Source organism: Molossus molossus, unplaced genomic scaffold (genome assembly GCF_014108415.1).
Source record: "Molossus molossus isolate mMolMol1 unplaced genomic scaffold, mMolMol1.p scaffold_m16_p_22, whole genome shotgun sequence".
In the NCBI taxonomy this organism is placed as follows: domain Eukaryota; kingdom Metazoa; phylum Chordata; class Mammalia; order Chiroptera; family Molossidae; genus Molossus; species Molossus molossus.
In genome coordinates this window covers 34644385-34669714 of record NW_023425358.1, presented here as the reverse complement: position 1 = coordinate 34669714, position 25330 = coordinate 34644385, and the positions used below count along the sequence as shown (strand labels likewise).

General features: G+C 57.5%; 1 protein-coding gene across 2 annotated transcripts; it reads right to left on the bottom strand.

Annotated features, from left to right (window-relative positions):
- Positions 1–1690: 1690 nt before the first annotated feature.
- On the bottom strand, positions 1691–25290 carry SETD1B (SET domain containing 1B, histone lysine methyltransferase). 2 transcript variants are annotated; one of them, XM_036276328.1, is made up of 17 exons: positions 25253–25290; positions 24578–24762; positions 24255–24353; positions 23363–23633; positions 21196–21308; positions 19112–20350; positions 14254–15063; positions 13575–13836; positions 13152–13486; positions 12963–13071; positions 11972–12463; positions 8967–10226; positions 7916–8082; positions 5581–5712; positions 5381–5500; positions 5167–5304; positions 1691–3408 (listed from the first exon to the last, which is right to left on the bottom strand). In XM_036276328.1, the coding sequence occupies exons 2-17, from the start codon at positions 24746–24748 to the stop codon at positions 3235–3237; spliced, it is 5892 nt and encodes a 1963-aa protein (XP_036132221.1). In that variant the 5' UTR covers positions 24749–24762; positions 25253–25290; the 3' UTR covers positions 1691–3234. The 2 variants fall into 2 exon arrangements, with proteins under 2 accessions (XP_036132221.1, XP_036132222.1); XM_036276329.1 differs by lacking the exon at positions 25253–25290 and having other exon boundaries at positions 24578–24892.
- Positions 25291–25330: the final 40 nt, after the last annotated feature.

Genomic DNA, 25330 nt, shown 5'->3' with positions numbered 1-25330 from the left:
CTGTTCTCTCTGCCTGGAATGCCCTTCCCTTCCCGCAAGCTGTCCACAGTGAGATAATGGACCCTTGCTCTGGTCGGGTAGCTCGGTTGGTTGGAGCGCTGTCCTGATACACCAAGGTTGTGAGTTCAATCCCCAGTCAGAGCACATACAACACCAACCAATGAATGCATAAATAAATAGAACAAATCGATGTTTCTCTCCCTCTCCCCCTTTTTTGCTCTCTAAAGCCAATTTAAAAAATATCTCTGTGGCCCCTGAGCCACCCCACCACTGGGTCAGGCAGAGTTGAGACCTACCTGGAATACCACGAACACTACACACATTTCCTTCTTCTCAACCTATTTTATCAGCCCCTTCCCTCCTCACATGCACAGAAGAGCACTGTCCCCTTAGATGTTCAACATGTTTGAGTTCTAGTGATGGAGATGGGATATTGGATCTAGTTTCCTTAACTGGGCTATTAGCAGTATTAGCTACCTAAGGTTTTTGCTTTGTTTTGAATATATTTTTATTGACTTTTAGAGCGGAAGGGAGAGGGAGAGAGGATAGAAACACTGATTGGCTGCCTCCTGCATGCCCCCCACTGGGGAATGGGCCCACAACCTGGGCATGTGCCCTGGCCAGGAATCAAACTGGGACATCTTGGTGCATGGGTCAATGATGCTCAACCACTGAGCCATACCAGGCGGGCAGATACCTAAGGTTTTAAAAAAGGTTCTGGAAGGAAAACTTTAAAAAGCTGTGACTCAAGGTTTAAGATCTGCTGGTCAGAGTGGACCACATCCCATCCATCTCCTGCCACCCCCAGCACAGCCAGCCTCCCTCCAAGGGAGCAAGCAGGGTGTGCCCCCAACAGAAAGAAAGGAGGGAGAGGGAGAGGAGAGCAAGAGAGATGGCGTGTCTGTAAGAAAAGTCAGTATATTTATGGTTTGCTTTATAAAAGTTACTATAATACAATGGTACATAGTATTGAATTCACAAAAATATGAACAAATATTTACAGCAAGACACACCCACAACGGAAACATTTCTCTTCAAAACAAGTTCCATAAGGATGAGAGAGCCTATATGCACAAACATCCCTAAAATTGATGGGTTCTCTTCTCGGCGGAAGGAGGGACACGGGAGGGAGGAACAAGGGTAAAAAAAAGCAGAAACCCCCTGCTCTTCCAAAGCAGACTGGGTCAATGAAAATAAAGGTATTGAAAGAAAAACGAGCCCACACATTTCTGGATATGGCAACCCGTCTCAGGGTGGGGCGGGGTTCCTGGGGCCGGGGAGGGCAAGGTGGGCCGGGGTGAGGGCTGAGGCTGGCCCCGACTCTGGTTTCCCCACACCCCCCCTCCGCTTCGTTGTGGGGGGGCAGAACAAAGACAGCCCCTTGGGGGCTGTACAAGGAACTTAAATCAGCTGTCTCTACAAACTACACATTTCCTCATGTGAAAAATAAATATTTCCTCGGTTGCACAATTAGGCAGAAAACCGCAAACGGGAGAGAAGGTCGCCGCTATGCCCAGGTCCCCCCTGTGTCTTAATGCCACGATTTCATCAGCCTTGAAATGGCAGGCACAGTCTCAAACAGAGAGGGCGCAGGGAGGAGAAATTAAGAAAGAAAGAAAGAAAGAAAGAAGAAAAAAAAAAAACACACACAACAAAACCACCAACGACAAAAGAGAGAGAGAGAGAGAGAGAGAGAGAGAGAGAGAAATAACAATTCTTTGTACAGAATTTACATGATAACAAGCTTGACACAAGCTGAGATAGCAGAGGCCGGGCCTGGCCGCAGGGGGGCAGCCAGCCCCCCGGGAGCTCTCCCATCCGGGTGAGGACGAGTCCTGGTCACGACAGTCACTTTCCATAAATTATGTACACGCCTGTCCTGCGTTCTGGGCGCGGGGGATCTGTGTGTGGTTCTTTCGGAAGTACAAAGAAATGAGCAGAAAAGTCTTCCCACATGTTTCCACAAGAAACAATGTTCCCGAGAAAAAGTCCTTTATGGCAGCCTATATACAGAAGTTGGTTCTGAACTTCAAAAACTGACCCCCCCCTTCGATTTGATTTTTATACACGCACAAGAAAAAATAATCCATGGACGTAAACCCTGAAGAGGATGATGGGAAAGGGGGTACAAAGGGTTAAAAAAAGAAAGAAAAGAAAACCTGTTAGGTTTAAAATCGTTTACAAGATTTTCCTTTCTCTTGGAGAAATAATCTCCCTCCGAAAATAAATATGCTCTTGACATCCTGGGTAAGGGGTTGCTGGCAGGGTGAATCGGGGTGCGGGCTGGGGGTGAGCAGGTGAAGCTTACAAACGAAAAATCCCACACGCATACACGGCCAGACACCCGTAATGGCGAGCCGGGGCCCCCCTGCCCGGGAGGCCCTCTCACCTGTGAAGGTGAGGACAGGGAAGAGCAGACAAGACCCTTCCCAGTGCCCACCTGCCCACACCGGGGCCTCCTGGAGGGGCCCTCATTGCTGGCATTTGAATGAGAAAGTAAACATTGAACCCAAGACTTGGGAGGTGGCAGGGTGCGGGGTGGCAGAGAGCCCAGAGGGGAAATCCCTGCCTGGGACCAGCTTGGTTCCGCCAGGGTCTGCGAGGGGAAACGGCGCCCCCAGACGGCCGGGGGAGGAACAGCCTGGGGTAGGGGTCTGTAGGAGGGTCTTCTCACTGAGTCCACTGGCAGAGGGGGGCCTTCCATAGTGTTCTGTGGGTAAAGCCGCCCGGCTGGGCCCCCTCCTCTCTGCAGCACCGGCCCGGGGTTCCAGAGCGTGGGCCTCTGCAGCCCCCGCTGGGGTCCCACTCTCTGGTTCTGCCTTCACATTTCAACGGTTAAAATGTCTTTTCTTATGATAAGAAAGAAAATAAAGGGAAGACAAAACAACGTAGCAGCATTCATGGAAAGAGGCTGATGATAAAGACGGGAAAGAAAAGACAGGGAGATGAGGGAGCGACAAGGAACAGAGTTCATGGTGGAGTCGGACAAAAACCCTCGAGGGAGCACTTTAAAAAACGACAAGACACAGGCTGACAGACAGAGAAGCCCTTTCCCACTGAGGGGCTGGAGCCGGGGTCCTGGGGGTAGTGTTGGGGGCGCCAGGCCCTGACATGGCCGCTGGGTAGAGGACAGCACCTGAAATGGGGGTGGGAGGTGGGGCCAGGCCCCGGGGCCACGAGGGTCCACTCCGGGAGCCCTGGCGACGGCTGACATCCTTCTGCTGGGCGCCGGGCCTAGTTGAGGGTCCCCCGGCAGTTCTCGGAGCTGCAGAGGCAGGGGATTTTGACGTCCTCGATGGGGAACTTGTAGTCATAGGTGATCTCCTCATTGACATTGATGTGCTGCTTGGAGTAGATGACAATCTTCTTCTGTGACTCCACCGTGATCACCTTGGCGTAGCAGTTAGGCTGTGGGCCAGGCGGGAGGGGAGGGTGAACTGAGGACCCGGAACCCCAACGCAGCCCTCCACCACCATGGACCCCCAACTGACCCCCATGCTCACTGCCACCTGTTCCAGGCGTCAGCTCTCCCACATGGGTGACAAAGACCCCCTGCCTCAGATATTAAATCGTAATGATGAAGATGGTGATAATAATCAATTCTTTCCCAGGGCTTCAGTGTCCATTTACACTGCAGGTGACCCCCAAATTTATAGTTGTAGCCTAGGCCTCACTTCTGCGCTCTAGAGAAGGGGTCAGCAAACTCTGGCCCCCAGCTGCCTGTCTTTACAAATAAAGTTTTATTGGCACACAGCTACGCCCATTCATTTACATTTTGTCTGGGCTCCTTCTGTTACAATGGCAGTTACACAGTTGCTAAGAGATCCTCTGATCCACAAAGCCAAAAATATTTACTAAGTACAGAAAAGGTTCGCTGGCCCAGAAACCCTACTAGTGCCTGGTGTCTGCTGCTGGCAGCTCCAGAGGCATCTCTGACAAGTAATCTCAAACCTAAGCGCTAGGGAGCGCTAGGGAGCGCTGCACCACCTGCCCAGGCGCCCAAGCCTCCACCTTCCGTGTCCCCCTCCAACAAGGCGGGATCCAGCCCACCGTCCTGCCCAGTGGGTTCTGTCTCCAGAAGCCCTTTTGATCCTGTTTACTGCTTTCCACCTGCTGCCGGCAGCCAGGCAGGCCCATCGTCCTCGCCTGGACAGCCACCGCCGCTCCGTGCTCGGAGAAAACCTATTTCTGACCCAGCAGCCAGAGAAATCTCCCCAAAGGGAGAGCACATACTTTCAGCCTGTGGTTCAGAGCCTTCCAGTGGCCTGCCCTGGCTTTAACAGAAACTCCTCAGCTCTGTCCTGCAAGGCTGCGGGACTTGGCTACCCCAGCCCTGCCAACCTCATGCTTTTACCCTACTCCATCCCTCTTGCCTCCCTTGCTGATCCTCAAACGTGTTTTTCTCTCCCTGCCCCAGGGCCTTTGAACAGAAGTTCACTTGTCCCAATCACTACCTCCCCTGGGTGATTCCCCTGTATGCCTCGGATCTCACAGGAGAATTATGGGAACGTCCCTACCAGCCCAGATAACAGTGAAGTCACACGGGAGGGCGTGTAGGGACTGAGAATTTGCTGGGTCAGCACACTCAAAAGGCCCTCATCAGGGACCCATTTGCCTCCCAACAACCTACAAGGAGGAACTGTTATCATTCCCGATTGACAGGTTAGAAAACGGAGGTGCTGAGACATGCAGTAGGTGGCTTACAGTCACTCACTGAGCAGGGACGTCAAAGCTGGGACCCCGAGTTCCGAGTACTCGCCTGGAACCCGGAGCTCCCTGTGCTTGTTTCCAGAGGGAGAGTCACCTTGTATCAGCGACACCCCCACTCCCGGCCCCAGACCCGCACTGCCCACCATGGTCGTCACAGGGGAGTATTTTGGTTTGAATAATGAAAATTAAGTTAAAAACTCAGCTCCTCAGTCACACGGACCACACATGTCAGCGCTCCCCCCAGGGCCGGTACTGCGCCCGTGGACGGCTGTCCGTGGACGGCCCACGGACACAGAGAGCTCAGCAGCAGGAGCTCCGTGAGCACCAGTGCGGAGCCCTCCTGCACCTTCGGTCTCGGCACACCCCCTGCGCGGCGGGACCGAGCTCAGAGGGACGGAGCTCAGGGGGCCGCTCCCCGCAGACGCCTCCTCCCCAGCCTCCCCGGCCACCACTCACATTGCAGCTGTGGTTAATGAAGCGCGCAAAGTTGCCGCACTTGGTGGCGTCGATGATGGTGTCGTGGTCCACCCGGAACATGTAGCTGCTCCCGATGCCCTCATCTTCGTAGCGTTTCTCCCGCATGTCGGCGATCACCTGGCCGGGAAGAGGCCTCAGTCGGGGCGGCCCGGCCCCCTCCCTGCCCCAACGCCCGGCCTGGGGCAGGGCCTACCTGGCGGATGTTCTGGCCCACGTACTCGATGACCATCTCATCGGCCGCGATGGGCTCCATGGCGAACAGGCCCCAGTCGTGAATGTGGCTCTTGCAGAACTTGAGCTTTTTCTTCCGGAACTGAAGGCAGAGGAGAGGGGTGAGGGCCGGTCTCAGGTCCCGGGCCACCCCTTCTGCCCTGACCGGGGCCCTGGCCTCACCTTGAGCTGGTTGAACTTGAGCAGGTCACTGTCACAGCTGCCAGTGAAGGAGGACAGCAGGCGGCGCTGCTCCGACCGCCGCTCCGAGCCGGCCCGGGTGGAGGCGTGCGGCTGCGCCGGGATGCTCATGCCCTGCGAGGAGGGCAGGCGACGGGTCAGGAAAGGGACACAGATGGCCAGGGCGGCTGGCCCCGCTGACCGCGGCACCCGTGTCCCCATCGTGTCCTTGGGTCCCTGTCGTCCCAACTTCCTCGCTCTGGTCTTATGTGTCCCGGTCCTGACCCTAACTGCCGCGTCTCCTTCCTGCCAGAATCTGGATGTTCTCAAGCCCCTCCCGTCTCCAAGATGACGATACATCGTCTCCAAGATGACGATACATCGTCTCCAAGATGACGATACATCGTTCCCTTCACTCTTGCCATCTTCTCCAGTCTCAGCTAGAAGATCTGGGAGTATCTCCACTTCTCCAAGGGAAGATGGTGGGTGTCTGCTTGCTCCAACCCATGTGGCCCTCACCTCCCCCCTCCAACCTCCCAAGCACTGGAAACCACAGCTCCGTCCTCAAAACCAAGTCCCTTTCTTCTCTTGTCCTCCCTTGTCCTCCAGCCCTTGGCGCTGTGACCTGCTGTTAACATCTCCATCCCCATGAGGCCTCAACTTAGGTCCCTGGCCTGGATGTCCCCCTCCCATATTTACATCATATCGAACTGCCTGCCAGGTCTCCTACCTGGATGTTCCACAAACCCCAAAACTCACGCTGTCACAAAGTGAAGGTGCCACCTTCTTTCCCACCTCAGGGTTCGGCATCCAGCTCCCCTTGTTTCTTATCCCCATTCCAACCAACAGTCCATTCAGTTTCTGAAATTCTAGTATTCCTGATATGCTTTCAAATACACCCACTTTTTTCTTTACAGCCGCCCAAGTCCAACCTGCCCACACGTCTGGAACAGAAACTGCAGCACCTGTATTACAGTCTTCCCTCTGGACCCCTGCAGTAACTCTCTACCCAGCAGCCAATGTGAGCTTTGAAAAGCATAGACTGAACTATGTCACCCTCAACATCTCTCTCAAAACCCTCCTGGGCTTGCTGTCACACACAGAATACAAGTCTAACCTCATCACCACAGCCTCCAAGGCCCTGATGACCTTGTTCTCTTTGCTGACAACTAGCCTTTCCTTTCCTTTCCCACACACCGAGTTCCTCCCTGCCTCAGGGCCTTTGAACAGGCTGTTCTCATCCTGTGGGACCTACTGGACTTAGTGCACCCCTCTCTGTCTTAACTTTTTTTTCCATTTATTTTCAGACAAAGTGGGAGGAAGGAAGGGAAGGAGAGAGGGAGAGAAACATCAATGTGAGAGAGATAACATTGATTGGTTGCCCGCAGGACCCTGACCAGTGCTGAGAATCTAACCTGCAATGGAGGTATGTGCCTTTGACCTGAATCGAACCACAACTCTTTGGTCTGTGGACCTACATTCTAACCGCTGAGCCAAACGGGCCAGGGCTGCTTTAACTTCTTATTGAAGTCTTTCTCTGCTTCTCTGTGGCCTCTCCCAGTTACCCACATGGCTTATTTCTTTCTTTCTTTTTTTTTTATCCTCACCCAAGGACATTTTTCCATTTTTTGTTCAGATAGAGTGGGAGGGAGGGAGAGAGAGAGAGAGAAACATCAACGTGAAAGGGACACATCGAGTGGCTGCCACCTGCAAGACCAACCAGGGCCAGGGACAAACTGCAACCCAGGAACGCACCCTTAGTGGGAACCGAACCCGGGTCTCTCTGGACCGCAGGCCGACGCTCTAACCACTGAGCCAAACCGGCCAGGGCAGTGGCTTGTTTCTTTACTTCCTTCAGGTCTGGCTCAAATGTCACCTTCTCTGACCGCGCCCCCCCCCCCCCGCCTGACTCGCCAATCTGTAACCTCGTCTGCTTTCTCCACAGCATTTTCTCCACTTGGCATCCTAGTTGTTCACTCGATTACTTCCTATCCCTCCATAAAACGTAAGTTCCACAAGCAAAGGGATTTTGTTTTGTTCACTGTCCTGTGGCCCCAGAACGGTGCCTGGAACACAGCAAGTGCTCAGTAGATATTTGCTTAATTTTAAAAAGGAACAAATGTGCCTCCTGGAAACGCAACTGCACTCTGCTCCCACGCGGATTAAAGCCCTGAGGCTCTCCGCTGCCCCCCTCACCTCACACCTGAGCACCAGGTAAGTGCCGCCCTCCACGTGCCAGCCCCTCTGGCCCTCCACCTGCCTGCACCCCATCCAGGAGGGCCCCCTCCCCCTGCCCAGGCCAGAAGGCTCGAGGGTGCCTGGGTCCCCGATGGCGTACCTGGGTGTCTGTGGGGGGCTCATCTGTGCTGGCGCGGGTGTTGTTGAGGTATCTGATCTTGTCCTTCTTGTCGATGGTGTAGAAGCCCTCGCTGCGGGCACAGCCTGTCACGTGCTCCGGGATGTCATCATCCCGTTTCTTTTTCTTAGCTGAAGAGAGGCTGGTGGGTGGGTGTGGGTCAAGGGCCACATGGACATTGATGGCAAGCCCCTCTCGGTCCCTCATTAGACCCATCCCACTAGCTCAGCCTCGCTGCCCGCAGACCCATCTCCAGGAGGCTACACCATCCAGAGTCACCTCCCACAACCACACCACCTGGCCCACTGCCAACTCCACTGAAGGGCCAGAACTCAGACAGGTACCGAGGTGCATGGCCACGGGTGTGCTCCATTACCCACTTTCTGCCTCAGCTTCCCCATCTGCAAAGTGGGTCAGTGACGGCGCCTCTCTGGATGAGAGCACCAGGTGGGGTGCCTGGGGAGTTCCTGACACCGGGCAATACTCAGCGAAGTCGCTTTAGTGCGAGCGGATGACAGCTCCAGCCTCAAGAGGTGGAGGTTAACAGTCACCTCCCAGGTAGCACTGTGGTTAAGAGCCGACATTCTGGAGCCAGATGAGCCTGGGTTCCAGTTTCAACTCTGCTACTTTGTAGCTACGGGACTTTGGGCAGGCTGCCTCACCTTCTGAGCCTCGGTTCCCACAAGTATGTGACGGGAATGACAGCCCCACCTCACTGGGCTGTGGGGAAGACCGAGTCAGGCGACGGCAGCCCAGGAAGAGGGGGCCCTGTCGGTTTCTGCCACTGTTATGTTGTACACCCGTGTTACTACATTTGGCCTTGAGACCTGCTAACTCTGGGGTGAGCTGGGCCCGGCACAGAGGGCGTGTTTAAAGGTGCCAGAGCTGACTCCACGTGGGCACATGGACACTGCTCCGTGGGTGACAGTGACTTGTGCTATCCCCTTCACGGGTACTATGGGAGATGAGACCCAGGGAGGGTGAGGGTTCCCGGTACTAGGCGTTGTAGCCCCCGCCCCGTCTGGCAGGATATAGGGATGGTAGACCCAGAGTGTGTCATTGAGCCAGTCCATGCCATTGTCCTGCTGCAGCAGCCGCTCGTAGGTGACACACAGGAAGCGGATGTCCTCCTCGTCGATGCCGCCGTTCCAGATGTCATACAGGATGGTCATCTCCTCAAACTCTGTCCGGGGCCGGAAGAGGGGCTGCGGTGGGGAGAGCTCGGGCGAGGCCGAGGCCACCAGGTCCTCGTGGCGCTTCTTAGGTGGCCGGCGCCAGGAACCTCGAACCTTGGCCAGGTCTATGAACTCCTCGGTGACTTCATCACGCCCGCGGGGACCCGGAGGGATGGTCTCGGAGAGCCACTGGTTCTCTAGCTCCTTAAAGGGCAGCTTGGTGGGCTCAACGGGTGGTGGGGGTGGAGGTGGGGGAGGCTGGGGAGGCAGGGGTGGAGGGGGGGCTGGGATCCCTGTGTTCCGGAAGTCCAGGGTCACAGCCCGGGGATCATGGGTGCTGGGGAAGACAGGGGTCTGTGGCTGGCCTGGCAAGAGTAGAAGGTCCCTGCCAAGGGCGGCACCCCCTGGTGGCCGGACCAAGGACCCATCCAAGGAGAGCATGGCTGGCGGGGATCGCCGGGGCCTGCCCGGCTTCCTCTTTATGGGGGGCGGGCAGGGGGCCATAGGGGCGGGTAGCAGGGGTGGCAGCTGGCCAGGGGCCCGAGCTTGGGGCCGCAGGACAGGCACAGGCAACGCCAGGGGCAGGGGCAGGGGCAAGGGCAGAGGGAGAGGCAAGCCCGTCTCCAGGAGCACCTGGGAGGGCAGAGGGCCAGACCGTTCATCGCGGCGGCCAGCTGGGAGGGGGCAGATGGGCAGGAGCAGGGGTCCTCCGGGCTCAGGGAAGGTGGGCGTGAAGCTAAAGTCCCGGCCAGGTGTCCTCGGGAGGCCCCCGCTGCTCAAGCTCGGTGACTGGGACGGGTAGGAGAAGGGGCTGCTGGGCACCTGCGGGGAGCTCAGTGACAGGCTGCTGCTGGCCCCCGACAGCGGGGTCTCCCCGCTTGGGGTGGCCGGCACTGTCTCAGTGCTCTGCGACTTGGCCAGGCTGCCACAAACGCCTGGAGTACGTGGGGGCTGGTCCTCGGGGGGAGGCTCCAGAGGGGCAGGTGGGTGCGGGGGCTCTGGGGTCTCAGACTCGGGTGGTGGGCTAGGTGGCCGCGGGGGGCGAGGGGGTGGCAACGGTGGCTGCAGGGGTAAGGAGAGCAGCACAGGAGGCTCGGGCTTCGCTTCCAGGTCCTCCCCTGCAGAGACGGGAGAAAACCAGGCCCAGAGTGGTTGATTCAAACACTTCTCAGTGCCCTGTTCCTTCTGCCCTAACGCACACTTGACACCTGACCGACGCACAGCCCTGAGGCTGCTGAGACCCTTCTGAATATAAAGACTGTCCCCGCCCCCCAAGCCTGGCGGGTGTGGCTCAGTGGATTGAGCATTGTCCCATGGACTAAGAAGAGGTCCCAGTTCAATTCCCAGTCAGGGCACATCCCAGGGTTGTGGGCTCGATCCCCAGTAGGGGGCGTGCAGGAGGCGGCCAATGGATGTTTCTCTCTCACATCGATGTTTCTATCTCCCCCTTCCTCTCTCTCTAAAAAATCAATTAAAAAGACTGTCCCCCCAGCTAAACCACCGAGGGACTGCTCAGCATCCAGCCCAGTGTCAGGTACACAGTGGGTGGCAGATACATGTTGAAGTAAATCAAAGGCGGGGAGACACGGTTGCTAGCCTTTGACACTGCATTTAGAACGGTGTTGCTGCCAACAGGGACCATGCTGTGAACCAAGGAAATGGGCTCTGCTATCGAATAAAATTCCAGAAGTCTCCTTTCTGCAGGACTTCTCAGAGCCTTTGAGGTTTTCTCCCAGCATTTATATCCACTGTCATATAATACATTTTTTTTTTTTAAATCCTCATCCGAGGGACATTTTTGCATTTTTTATTCAGATAGAGAGAGCGGGGGAGAGGAGAAGAGAGAGAGAGAAACATCGATGTGAAAGGGACACATCGAGTAGCCGCCACCCGCACGACCCAACCAGGGCCGGGGACAAACTGCAGCCAAGGTACGCGCCCTTGGCAGGAACCGAACCCGGGTCTCTGTGGACCGCAGGCTGATGCTCTAACCGCTGAGCCAAACCGGCCAGGGCCACATAATACATTTTCTAACTTATCACCTGTTATCCGTCCCTCTGCCCTAGAATATAAGCTCTATGAGGGCAAATGTTTTTGTCTGTTTGGCCCACAGTTGCATGGTTAATACCCAGAACAGTACTGGGGATGCAAGAAAGCCTTAATAAAATAGTTGTGACAATACTCAACGGCCTGTGGCTCTGTAACCAAATAACACAGAATTAAACAAAACATAACAGGTTTCTTTCCTGAAGGACTTATTAGAGGTGCAAACTAACCACATGTGGCTGAGTTTAAACTAATTACAATTAAGTATGGTTACAATGCGGTTCCACAGTGCTCCTGGCCACATTTGAGTGCTCTCGTAGCATTGTGTCCAGTGGCTACTCGGCAGGGCAGACAGCGACCCCGCCACTGCAGCAGGCTCTGCTGGCGGCCCTGGGAGAGTTTCAACGTGCTCTGTGCAGCTGGCATGACGGTGGAGGGCGCAGTGGCCACGGCCTTCACCTGGCCGGTACCCCGAAGCCTCCCCCACCTGCCTGTCACTCAAACGACCATGCACGTTTGCCCCTTTTTTGGGGAGCATCTCATAGGATTAGTGGACCAAGGACTAATCCGTGGAGAAATACTGGCACTGAGAATGGTGACAGCAACCACTGCTCTGGGGAACTAACAGGTGCCAGGCTCCATGCTGGCACACTGCACGTCCTCCCCTCCCTTCTCCCGTACGACCTCATGGGGGGCATTAGCCTTCGGTTTTCCAGATGAGGAGACTAGGCCTGGGAAGGCTAATGGATTTACCCAGCGGAGACCGGGCTCATCCAGTCTCCATCCCCACCGCCCTCCCAGGGGCCGCAGGTGTTACCTCGGGTGGGCTCCGGGGACGGCGGGGGGCAGGCCTTCGTGTCATTCGCAGGAGGCTCTGGAGACAGTGGCCTGGCCCCGTCCTGGTTCACGCCTGGCTCCTTGGGGGGCTCTTTGCAGCCGGCCAGCTCCTTCACACCCGTGGGCAGGGGGGGCTCTTCCCGCATGGGGGTCCGCTCCTCGGAGGCTTCGTCCTCAGCCTCGACGTCCACGTCCTCTTCTGTGCCCACGGACTCCATCGAGGGTGCCCTCATGGCCACCTCCTCCTCAAAGTTCTCCTCGGGAATGGCGGGAGCCACGCTCTCATCTGTTGTTGCTTCTTCCTCTTCCTCCTCCACCTCCTCCTTCTCCCCTGCCACCCGCTCTTCTTGCTCTTCTTCATCCTCCGACGATGAGGACGAGGACTCAGAGCTTGATTCAAACTCCGAAGACTCAGAACTCTCGCTGGAGGATGCGGCTTCGTCCTTGCCGGTGGGGATGCTCGCCGTCTCCTCTGGGCAGGGGACACAGGCAGGGACCTCTTGTTACCGACTGTGCCCCCACCGGACGCATCACCCGAGGGCTCAAACGGGTGACACCTGGCCTGAACACCACCCTCAGAAATATGGGGGGAACGTGTGTGTGTGTGAACTAGTCATCATTTTTTAAACTGTAAATTCCACATACCAGGAAACGAACCACTTCCAAGTAGACAATTCAGTGTATTTAATACACTTAAAATGTGTACAACCACCACCTAGTTCCAGAACGTGAGCTGTTACCCCCACCTCCCCACCCCGTTGCCCCAGGCAACCACTAGTCTGCTTTCGGGCTCTATGGATCGACCTATTCCGGATATTTCACACAAAGGGGATCTGATGGTATGTCGAGTGTGTGTTTTAATTTCAAAAGCAAGAAATTGTGCCCAGAAAGTATTGGTGACTCACACTCAGACTGTGTCCTCTGCAGAGAGACCCTGGGCCAGGCCAGAGGCCACGGCCTGCCCTGCTCACCTCCATCTGAGTCCCCTTCGTCCTTGTCACTCGCCTCCGACAGGGCTGGCAAGTCTTCGTCATCATTCTTGGACTCTTCCTGGCCATCGCTGTCGTCATTGTCATCATCCTGGGGAAGAGATGGGTGGGTGAGCCGCAGGGTCCTCCTCGTCTGCCCTGGCCCCCAGGCCTCCCCAACCCGAGTGGCACCTTGTCCGACGTGGAGGAGGTGGAGGAGGAGGAGATCTGGCTTCTGGGGACTTCATCCTCTTCCTCCCCCTCCTCTTCCTCCTCCTCCTCCTCCTCTGTGCTTTCCTGCTCCTCCTTGTCGGAGGCCGAGGACGAGGGTGAGGTCGTCGAGGAGCCCGAGGAGGAGGACGCTGACGATGACGAGGACGCCGACGACTCCTTCTCATCCTCCTCCCCGCCGCTGTCCAGCTCCAGGGGCCGAGCCGGCCGCCGCCGCACCCCCACACCCTTGGGGTCCCGCTTGGCAAGCTCGCAGGGGGCGTCTGCCATGTCTCGATCCCGCTCCCGCTCTGACTCTGTGGGGAGGGAGGGTGTCAGGGCCGGGCTGGGAGGACACGCAAAGAGGAGACCCAGAACCCGGTGGGAGAGGTGGGGGGCACACACCTTCATCTTCCTCGTCCACGGAGGTTGAGGGCCGCAGCCGCTTCTGGTCTCCGGACGAGGCTGCGTCCGGTGGCTCCTTCCTCTTGACCTTGAAGGAAGGCAGGCGGATGGCCCCGCGCAGCCCGATGCCCAGGCCCAGGCCCTCGTAGCCCAGGCCCTCGCCCTTGCTCCACGACTCCAGCAGGCAGGAGGTGATTCGGTCCTTGGGCTTCGGCCGGTCCTCGTCCTTGTGCTCACCCGACTTCACGGGGGTCAGTGAGGCCTGGGGTGCGAGGGGAAGGGACAGTCATCATGTGGCGCTGCCAGTGACTCCACCGGGCGGCCCTCCCCGAGCAGCCTGCCTTGCTCCAGTAGCGACAGCCACAGGGTGACCGGTCGGTTCCTTCCTCCATGCCCACTCGGGACACTCCCAGTGTTCTCCGCCCCTGCACCCGAATCCCCCCCGCCAAGCGGACTGCTCCGGCTACTTGCGTCAGATCGGTGGCCTTCCCACCAGGACAGTGGCATTCACACAAAACCCACTGGAGGTGCACGTCGGTGTCACTGACGCAAGTTTCACACAGTGACACTCACACCACCCTGTTCTGGGGTCTGGGTAGCGGTGTCTCGGAAGAAGAGAGGGCGCCTGGCCGGGTTCCCGCCTACCCACGACCCGGAGAGCCCGGCGCCCGGCGCCCACCTTAGCCATCCGCTCCTTCTTGTCCCACCACTCGTCAAAGGCCCGGAAGGCCACCACCTCCACCATCTTGCGGTTCAGGTCACGCTTCATGATGGCCTTAAGCTCCTTCAGCACCACCAGCAGGACACCATCCACGGTGGCCTTGTGTGGGTCCTCCTGGCGTGGCATGTAGCCCGGTGGCGGCACTGACGGGTCAAACTTGGGCAGGGGTGGCCAGGGCTGCCCACGGCCCGGGCCTGTGTTGCTCAGGGAAAAGGGGCTCCGGTAGGGGGGCAGGTTGACAAACTGCAGCCCAGCCGCAGCTGCCATGAAGGGTGGGTAGGGACAGGCGCCGTGGCCGGTCATCAGACGGCTCAGCATCTGTGTTTGCATCTGGAAGGACATGGGCATGCTGCCCCACTGGCCGCCCAGCACGTGGCTCATGTCCACCTGCATCACTGGGAAGAGCCCCGGCGGGAAGGGTGGCAGGGGCGGCAGGATGTGTGGGGGCGGGACACCGGGTGGCGCCGGCAGAGGTGGTGGGGGTACTGTCACTGCTGGGTGGGACGGGGGCGGTGGGGGCGGCGGGGGCGGCAGCGGTGGGGGCATGGGGAAGCCGGGCTGTGGCGGAGGTGGGGGCGGGGGTGGGGGCAGTGGTGGGAAGCCGGGGGGTGGGGGCAGCGGCAGGTTCGGGGCCAGCACGGAAGGGGCTCCCACAGCCGCCGCCCCTGGGGCCACCACCATGGGCTTGGGACAGTCGGCACTGGTGATGGGGGCGGAGGGCATCTCGTCATCTGAGATTTCCATGTCCTCACCAGAGGACTGCTGGCCCTGGGGAGAAAGGGGGACAGTGGTGAGCATGGGCCCGGAAGGCCAGGGCGGCTCCCAGAGCACCTTCCAGACACCAGAGAGGCGGAGGAGAGGCCTTCTGCAAAGACCACTCGCAGGGATGAGTGCTGTGGTTCCGATCCTGGTCTCCGCCCTTCCGGGCCAGTGGCCTCAGCAAGTCACTTGCCTCCTCGAGGCCTCAGTTTCCCCATTTGCATAATGGACTTCACAGTGCCTGCCTCATGCGGTTACCATGAGGACTCAGTCATTTTTCAAACATTTACTCAGCACAGTTTCAGGTGCTGGCCACATAGCAGTGAACAAGACAGACAAAATCCTTGCTCTCAGAGCTGAACTTCCAGAGGGAAGAGGCAGAAGGCAAGCAGGATGAAGGTGTGAAATATATAGTGTCCTGGAGGAAAAGAAAGCCGGGAAGGGAGACAGGGTGCGAAGAGGGAAACAGATTCTGTTTCGATGTGAGAGATTCTGTTTCAGTTTGTGTTCAGAGAGGAGAATACTAATAACGAATTCCTCTACAGCATTTCCTACGTGCCAGGCACCTTTCTAAACACTTTACGTACATCAACTCAGTTAATCCTCAGAAGAACCCTGCAGAGTAGGTCTGCTATCTCCATCTTTACTCAGGAGGAAATTGAAACACAGAGACTTTAAGTAACTTGCTCAAGGCCACACAGCCAATTAGAGACAGAGCCAATGCCCTGGCCGGTTTGGCTCAGCAGTTAGAGCATCAGCCCAAGGACCAGAGGGTCTCAGTTTCGATTCCCAATCAAGGGCATGTACCTGGGTTGCAGGTTAGGTCAGGGTCGTGCGGGAGGCAGCCAATCGATGTGTCTCACATCCATGTTTCTCTCTCTTTCTCTCTCCCTTCCACTCTATCTAAAGATCAGTGGGAAAATATCCTAGGGTGAGGATTAACAACAACAACAACAACAAAAAAGAGCCAGATGGAGCCAGGATTTGAACCAAAAGGTGGCCCCCCAACTCCCCTCCCCTTTGACAGCTGTCAGTCTGTTCTCTGTATCTATCAGCTTGTTTCTACTTTGTTTATTATTTTATTTTGTTCATTAGATCCCACATATAAGTGAAATCATATAGTACTTGTCTTTCTCTAACTGACTTATTTCACTTAGCATAATACTCTCCAGGTCCATCCATGCTGTTGCAAAAGGTAAAACTTCCTTCTTTTTTATGGCCAAGTAGTGTTCCATTGTGTAAATGTACCACAGCCTTTTTATCCACTCATCTACTGATGGGCACTTGGGCTGCTTCCAAATCTTAGCTATTGTAAATAACACTGCAATGAACATATGAGTTTCATTTCTTTTTTTCTTTTTTTCCCCTCGCCCAAGGACATTTTTGCATTTATCCTCAGACAGAGTAGGAGGGAGAGAGGGAAGAAGAGAGAGAGAGAAACATCGATGTGACAGAGACACATCGAGTGTTTGCCACTCACACGACCTCAGCCGGGGCTGGGGATGAACTGCAAGCGAGGTTACATGCTCTTGGCCGGAATCAAACCCGGGATTCTTTGGTCCGCAGGCTGATGCTCTAACCGCTGAGCCAAACTGGCCAAGGCATGAGTTTCATTTCTTAGCTGCACTGTAACCTCACAACGTGGGGCTCTACTCCAGTTCCTCTTGACAGGTGAGGAAACACTCAAGAGAATCGAAAGCCACTGGCCCGAAAGGCAGAGCCAGTGATACCTAGGGCTAGGACTCAAGCCCAGGACGCTGCCCAGTGAGGGGGCTTTGGTTGGAATCCAGGGACCTGGGACCTGGGGAACAGGCGAGTCAAGGATGCCCTAGCTCTAAAATGGGCAAGGGCCGTTTTACATGGGGATGCAGCGGGGAGTCATGGGCGTGGCATGGTGGAGGTGGAGCGAGAGGCAAGCAAGGGTAGGGAGAAAAGCGTCGAGCCACCCTCAGGCTCTTGTGTCAGGACAAGAAGCAAGCAGGTGCCCTGGATGAACTTAGCTGAGGAAGACAGAGCCTTTGTAGGTTGCAAGACTGGGGGAGCCGTTGAAGGCTGAGGGGATGGGGTCTGCGCAGGCTATAAGGTCAAAGGTCAGCCTACAGGTGAGAAGGCCTCAAAGGTAAAGGGGGGAGATACCAAAACTAAGGCAGTAAGTAGCAGGAAGCTCTGGATTTTGCTAGGTCCCCTCTATTCTCCTGCTCTCCCCCTCCCTCCCAGGGTCCCCACGCGCACGCCCAGAGAGCCACTGGCAGACTCAGCCTGGTATTCGGGGAGATCAGCCCTGGACAGCGCCCAGCAAGCTGGGCGCCGCACGCAGAGGGTTAACCCCGCCCAGTGGCCAGCCAATCACAAGGAGACTGCACGGCTCCAGCCCTCGGCCTGCCCCTCCCTCCGCCCCACGGGCGCCTGGGGGTGAGAACCGGTGGGAACTACCGGAGCGCACAGCGCCAGCCCGCGCCAGCCCGCGCCAGCCCACGCCGTGCCCCGAGCACCTCGCTTAGGCCGAGCCAGTGCGAGCCAGGTGCTCACCATCCCATTTCACTGACCAGGACACTGAGACAGAGAGAGAGAGTGCCTGCCCCCAGGCCACGTAACCAGTGAGGGGCAGAGCGGGGGCTCAGCTCTAGGCCTGGAGCCTGCAGTTTTAACCGCCAGTCTCCGTGAAGAAGGGGATCTGCCCCCTCCACCCCCAGCAGGCCCCCTGCGCTGCTCTCCAGCCGCAGCCGAACTCCGGTTCAGTTCCGAGGAGCCCGGGTGCTGCGCTCTCGGCTGCCGGCAGGGGGCTCCCGAGGGCCAGCCTGGAGGTTAGTACTCCCAAGGCTAAGGTCCTGAGGCGTCATGGACCCCCAGCTCTCTGAGCCTCAGTCACCCCTTCCCTCCAGTGACACGGGGCGGGGGAGCCCAATCCCTCTGACTATTCTGCGCTTCTCTGCCCTGGCCCAGCTGGTCAACATGGTAAACATCCCCCTAACCCCAGGCAGCAAAGAGGGAGGGAGGCAAGGAAGGATGGCGGGGCAGCAAGCCCTCCACCTCTGCACACCTGTCAACTCCTCCTAGTTGGACCCTCTGGCACCTGAAACCACTTCCCCAGAACTGCCTCGAGGCCCCCTGGAGCCCCAGCCACCTGCAGGCCCCTCCGGGGCAGGCCAAGTTCTTCTCTGTTCCTCCCTGAGGCAGCCAAACCTGCCTAATCAAAGGGCCTGGGAAGGGGGGCTCTCCTCCCCTCCGCCCACAGGGGCACTGAGCTCTCGGCCCCTGGCTGCTCATGCCCATCAGGACCACAGGTTCCAATGCAGGTCTCCAGGAGGGCCAGGGCAGAGTCAAGGAGATGACCTAATACCTGCCTCCAGGGAAATGTGGCATACAGCATCCCCCCACCCCCAATCCTGAAGCTGGAGGTTTGGGCAATGAGACCCCAGGAAAGGATCTAAGGGTGAGGAGAGGGGGGAGGGTGGGCAACTTGGTCTGCTTCTGGCTGGGGCCCTCCCCCAGGGCTAGCCCTTAACTCCTTCACTACTAGAGGCAAGGAAAGTGGGAGAAGGGGAATTTCAATGCCCTCCCTGCCTGCCCCCCATGGTTTCAGAAGGCACCAGGTTCAAGGAGACAGTGCTCTAGAGCTCCTATCTTCTCCCCAATCTTCCTGAGCCTCGGGACCCCAAGCCACCCAACAGAGAAGGGGGCCCAGAACCATCACCACAATCCATAGTCTCTGGGATCTCAGCAAACTCCTATCAGAGAAGATCAAGTCAGAATTGATCCCTAGGAAAAGTCTTGACTTCCTATACCTAACAAGGAGAGCAACAGAACTAGGTCATGTTTCCCTTCTCTCCTTGGCTGCTAGAGAGCTCAGAGCCAAACCAGCGGCTCAATCACAGCCTGGTATTTTTGCATCCTCTTTTTATTCTCTAAAGATTGACCTGTTATTTTGGCTGCACTAGCCCTGTTGCTTCTCTATCTTAGGTAGTTTTCCAAGGAGATAATGTTTCAGAGGTATAAAGAGGGATACACAAGACAGATAAAACCAATCCCTGACAGAGATGGACAGACATGGTGGTACCTCATCCATCTTCTCTGAGGTTGGGGTCCTGTCTCCAGCCAGGTCCAAGGCCACCTCAGTTGTCTGGCCCAGAAGACCAGTGGGGTCTGGAGGGCCGGGCTCAGGCGGGGGCCGAGGCCCTAGCCCCAGGTCAAGCTCATCATCCTCATCCGAGTCTGGCAGTGGCGTAGGGCTGATATCCTCCAGGCCGGTGCTGGAGGGGCGTGAAGAAGGTGGTGTGGGGCCTCTAAAACCTGGCTGGGAGTTAGTGCCGAAGGGGGCCAGTGGGGAAAGCTGGGAGGAAGAGGAGGAGATGGGGCTGCCCTCCATCTGTAGCTCCGTGTCCGAGTCCTGTTCTGGAAGGAAAGGTAGCTTGGTTCGCTGCTCCTTCAGCAGCATCTCGATGCGCGAGTCCAGGCTGTCGTGGGGCTTCTCCAGCCCCGCAGGTGAGGACTCCAGCGTCGGAGTGCCTGGACTGTCACAGGGCTCGGGACTCCAGCCAAAAGTCGGCCGGCCACCCAGCTCCATGCTGTTGGCATCAGGGGGCGGTGGGCCGGGTGGCGTGCCCGGCTTCTCCTTGGTCAGGGGCTCAGTGGGCGGCGGGGGCGGGGGCGCGGGCGCTCTCCGGAACTCCCCACTGTCACGGGCGCCAAAGGCGGTTGTGGTGGTGGGCTCCTCCGGCGGTGGGGGGAAAGGAGGCACAGGGGTCTGATAGGGAGAGAAAGCCGACTTGAACGTGACTCCAGGAGCAGGGGTTGCTTGGGCAGGTGGTGGAGTGTGGGCAAACGTGGCTGAATCCTGTGGTTGGGCCTTGAATGGAGGGCCGCCACTGGCCCCACTGCTGCCGACTGCCCCAAATGGGAGGTCCACGGAGCCCCTGAAGGTGGCTGTGGCCCCTGACACCACAGTGACGGCAGAAGAGTTGTGGACATAATGATGCTCATGGCGGCGATTGTAGGCATCAGTAAACTTGCTCTCGTGGCGCCGAGCCTTGAAGGTCACCGTGGGGTCCTGGCTGAAGAGGTAGGAGGGTGTGGGCTGGCGGCTGGAGTAGCTGGAATCCTGCGAGAAGGGGGTGCCCAGGCGTGGTGTGAGCGGTGTGCCCTGTCCATAGGAGTTGGGTGTGTCCAGGCGACAGCTGGAGTAAGCAGTGTCCTGGGAGAAGGGTGTCCCACCACTATTTGGGGTGACAGAGGATGAGCCAGAGCCACAGCCTGTAGACAGACCACCATCCTTGAGGCGCTTCAGGGCATCTGACAACTAGAGAGAAGAGAGAGAGGTGTGAGATCACGGGGCATGGGGCATGCAATGGAATAGGGCTAGTTTCCCTTCTCACTCTGGCTGCTGGGAGCTCAGAGCCAAACTGGCTGCTTTAGAACTGCAACATGGTTTAGAACTGCAACATGGTAAGAGTCAGAGGGGTGGGAGATTGAAGAGAAGTGTCTGGATGGTCTTAACCTTTCTCTACTCTTGGGGTAGCCCATTATTCTCAGGGAATCTTGGTATCTTGACCAGATCCTGACATCTTGGTTGAAACCAGGATTTCCTTCCTGTCTCAGGCTGGCAGAAATCAAAGACATTCCAGGCAGGGGTAGCAGGAAAATCTACGGTCTTGGGAGTGAGGGCGTGACCTCCCGGTGTTTTAAGATTTAAATAATATGACATGGCAAACGGGCCTAATGAACAACTCAGTTGATCAGCAAGTAAACAGTCTCTCCATTCTGGAAAAGTTACTCCTGAGGGTGGCTGAGTTGATGCTGGAGAAGGGCTGGGATGAAATTCTCCCCAGGTGAGGGTGGTGTGTCCTGGGAGGCAGTTATTGGGGAAGGAGTCAGTCTTGCTCTGGACCTGAACTCTACTTTCTGGGAGCAGGGGTGCAGGGGTGCACAAGACATCAGATGTAGCAGTGTTTTAGCATCTGCATAGAAAGCGGGCTCCAGGTGGGCTCTGGGTCTGTGGGAACCTCAGCCTGTGTGGCCAGGCTCCTTTCCCTCCTATACCCTGGTATCCGAAGCTATAAATGGTGAAGTGGGGAAAGGGGGTCGCACCAGGGAGCTGGTGATGGGGCGGGGGGGGGGGGGGGAGACTGATGGTGACAAACCCACCTGCAGGGTCTCATTCACGATGGGAGAGATAGCATCCAGCTCACCCACAGGGAGGGTCTGAGGTGTGTATCGGCCTGTGACCAACAGTTCGTAAAACCGCATTCGGGTTTCCCCTGTGGAGGACAAGGGAGGGAGGATTCAGCCAGGTTCCCGGATGGGGCAGCCCCCACAGATTGGCTTCCTGGTGGGTCCCTTGTGCCTGAGACCCCAAGCCTGGGGAAGCTGTGTGACCATAATCAGGTTACCACCCCTCTTTGTACCTTTCTCGGGAGTCCTATCTGCCCAGCGAAACTGCTAATCTGGATGACTTTTCTCATCCTGAGACTCAGAATTTAATGCCTCGTGGGGCTGGGATTCCCCCAAAACAGAAATGGCACCCCCAACACAAAGCCCCTTCCTGTCACCTGGACAGCCAAAGAGAGTCAGGTTGTCCCTAACCTGTCCTTTCCCCTTTCCACTTAACAACCAGGGCCTGGTAGCAAGTGGAGAGGAGAGGTGACAATCTGTTGTTAACTATCAGGGGCCAGGTGACCAGCAGTTTATAAAACACACTCTAATACCAGGTTCCTGTGAACTCCACAGGCCTCCTCCTCTGAACAGATGCCCCAGCTCTGAGCCCTGTCTAGTAACCTTCCACCCCTCCCAGCAGAGAGAAGCCTCTATAGACCAGGGGCCCCAGATCACTGATATTTATAGAGCCCTGTGCGGCAGCTGCTTACATATGCAAAGGAGACGCATTCCTTGAGCTTCACTTTACACTTTACTGGTCTCTTTCTTGAAATACAAACTTAGCTGTCAGCCTCCGAGGGCCCCCTTCCTTCCCCTCCCCCCCTGCAGAAATAAAATTTTGGTGAGAGCTAGCTGCTCCTTAGAATGGGGAGGGGGCTCCACATTCGATTCTCAGGACTGCAGCCACACAAGGGGGATGTAGATTTGAAAGAGTCTGTATTCCCCACAGAGAGACTGAGAAACTACACCTGGGGGTGAGGGCGGCTGGGCTTAGATAGGAACCTGGACTTGTGCCCCTCGGAGACTCAGAACTAGGCATAACTCAGCATAGTTTATGGGATAACAGAGCCTGCCTGGGACCAGCCTCCACAGTCTCCAGCCAGATCTCAGAAACTCATCAATATGCATTCATTATTAAAGCCAAAAAGAAAGGTTTAGATTTTTCTGTCTTGGGTGTCATTTGCCCTGGTAACTCACAAAACCCCTGGAAGCAAAAGATCTAAAATTAATTAAATAGATAAATATAGAAACCTGGAAGCCACCCACCTAAGCCCACCCAGAGACCTCAAGGGGCTCTGGACCCAGCCACAGTGTCTGCCCAATCGCAGGGCTGGCTAGTCCTCAGGGTGCCCACCATCGATGTTGGCACCTTCTATCTTGGGGGGAACTGGAGTCCCTGTCTGCCCCTCCAGCCAGCGTTTCAGCAGAAGCTTCCCAGTACCCAGAGGGTGGGAGGTGTGGCCTCCCCAGCCAGCCTCTCCCAGCAGCCAGCACAGAGTAAGCACACTGCAGGGGAGGTGCTGCTGTCTCTTTAAGAGAGAGGAGGGAAGACACAGTGTCAACCCTTGAGCACCCAGAGCAGCCCGCCCAGCACTATCTGGAACATTATCAATGAAACCACACTCTGGGCCCAGATTGGTTCCCACTTCCAGGGGGAAGGGGTGGCATGGGGGGGAAGGGCACCCTGGATCCCTAGAGGACTCTTTTTAGTTGAGGGACCTACTCCTTTCTAATTTAAAGACATCCTAGTGGCTCTCCCTCAGCTCCCCCCCACAAATAAACAAACCCAGACTCCTCCCCTTGCTGAGGGCAACACTAGGGACTGTCTAAACCCAGGCCACCAGGGCTCTAAAGGGACCCTCGGGGTGTCAGTGGTGGGGAAGCCTCCGGGTGGTCCCTAGGGGTGCAGTGGCCAAGGACCCACACATTTGGTAAATTATAGCTTGTCTCCTAGCAACAGACAACACATTTAGCTCCATGTGACTCTATCCTCAGGAGGGGGCACACACACACACACACACACAGAGATTGTAAGGGGGCACCCAAGAAAGAGTGAAGGGGTCCCCAACACTTGCAGGAGGGGCTCTGGAAGGGGACGGGGCCACACTGACAGGTCTTGAGCTCCTCCGCGGGGGGGCCTGAGCCGGCCTCCACTCACCTTTGGTGTCCAGCTCCACGTGGATGATATTGCCCATGACCGAAGTGCTATGCAAGTGCTGAACCGCCTCCTTGGCTCCCCTGACCGTGGCAAAGACCACCTTGGCAATGCCCAAGTGCTTCTTGGTCTTAGGGTTGTACAAAATCTCCACCTCCTCCACTTCCCCATACTTCTTGCACATGTCCCTCAGGAAGTTTTCTCGGATGTTATCATTCAGCTTGGCAAATGTCACCTGCTTCGGAGGCACCGGGCCCACGTAGAACTCATCGATCTGGCAGAAGATGAGGGGTAGTTTGGAGAACATTGAAATTGAAGGGAAAACACAACATTCCCCACTGGCCTGCTTGCTGAAAACAATGAAGAGTAAAAAAATAAAAAAAAATTTGGGGGAAAAAAAATGCACGCGGGCGGGCCCGGGAAGCGGAGGATTAAATCGTTTGGAACGTGGAAGTCCTCTGGGTTCGAAAGGAAAGGGGAAAAAGAAACAGTTTCTCTTTCCCCACACCCCCCACTCTGGCCTCCTCTCCCTTCTACCAGGTCAGGGGCGACCCCTTGAGCTAGGAAGTTGTCCCTCAGCCACAAGGCTGGGAAGGGGGGCGGGTCCCGGGGCCAAGCCCCCGTACTGGCAGGAGCCAGGTGGGACCCGCAGCCCCCCGCTGGGCTGGCAGGACACTGTATCAGCACCTCGATTACAGTTTCACCGCAGTGTTACTCTGTTTACAGTAGCTCGGAGGGGACGCCCCTCTCGCAGCAATCTCCCCCTCCCCGCCAAAACTTCCCTGTCCGGGACGGCGGGAACTCAGAATCCGGCTGGGCTCGGTCAGGACTGGCGTTATTTTCGAACTCAGGGAGGGGGAGCAGAGACCGCGGGGCAGAGAGGAGGGGGTCTCACCTTGAATTTGGGCACCGACAGCTCCAGCTCCTTGTTTTTGGTCCAGATCCCGACCACCCGGGGATCTTCGACAATTTCCACCGGGCGGTTGCTGGACATCTGTGGGGAGAAATGGGGGGGGGGGGCAGGATGGGACGGCTGGTCCCACTCCCCAGGGGCAGGGGCAGACCCGCTTCTCCAGGCACTTGTCAAACTCTAGGGCTGGGGACCCGGCTGACAGTTGGCCGGGTGGTCGGGACGGGGGTCCCGGGCCGCTCGGACCCCTCTCCCCCGGCACGACTGAGGATGGGTGGGGGCGGCGGGGAGGCGCGCCGGCTACTCACCGCCAGGCTGAAATGCTGCCCATCGTAGCGGTACAGTTTATGGTGTCCCTTTTTCAGAGCCGGGTCAATCATCAACTTGTAACTTCTCCAATGGTGGTTCCTCCTCTCGCCCGAAGGGCCGGGCTGCGGCGGGGGCTGCTGGTGGTGGTGGTGGGGGTGACTGTTCTCCATGCCGTTAACCCAACCTGAAAACGAGCAAGTTGTTGTCGTCTCCGCCGCGGCGGCGGCGGCGGCCGCTTCTACACACACGCGAAAGAATCAAATCGTCCAGCCCCCACCCCCTCCCACCTTACCAGCGCGCCCCAAAAGGCTCTGTCTCGCTGGCTCCCCCCAAAATAAGAATGGAGCGAGAGAATAACCCTTCCGGGAAAATTAGAAGCCCGCCCGCTCGGCCACCGTCTCGGGGCGGCAGCGAGTGACTCCTGGGGGCCCCCGGTGCGGGCTGGCGGGGCCCGGGGCGCCGGGAGGACGCGGGCTCCGGCCCATGGTGCCCGCCCGGCCGCCCGGCGTGGCGCGCACTCGCTCGCTCGGCCCGGCTCGGGCGCGGGGCTCGCGGCAGGCCTGGCGCCGCCCGCCCGCCCGCCCGCCCGCTCGGCCGGGGCCCCGGGGCCGGGGCTGGGGGCTCGGGCCGCCCGGCTGCCGGCCGCGGCCTCTCCCTCCCCGAGTCGCGCTTACATCCCCGCCGGGCGCCGGCCTCCCTGCGCCGCCAGCCAGTACATGGTGTCCCCCGCGGGAGCCGAGGCCGGGGCTGCC

Excerpts from the sequence above, each read along its gene's own strand:
- SETD1B (XM_036276328.1), bottom strand. The coding sequence starts at position 24,748 with ATGGAGAACAGTCACCCCCACCACCACCACCAGCAGCCCCCGCCGCAG. Across the intron at positions 10,227-11,971 it reads GTCCCCGGAGCCCACCCGAG|GGGAGGACCTGGAAGCGAAG; the intron begins GTAACACCTGCG and ends CCGTCTCTGCAG. Across the intron at positions 5,713-7,915 it reads AGCCCCCCACAGACACCCAG|GGCATGAGCATCCCGGCGCA; the intron begins GTACGCCATCGG and ends CCCTCCTCGCAG.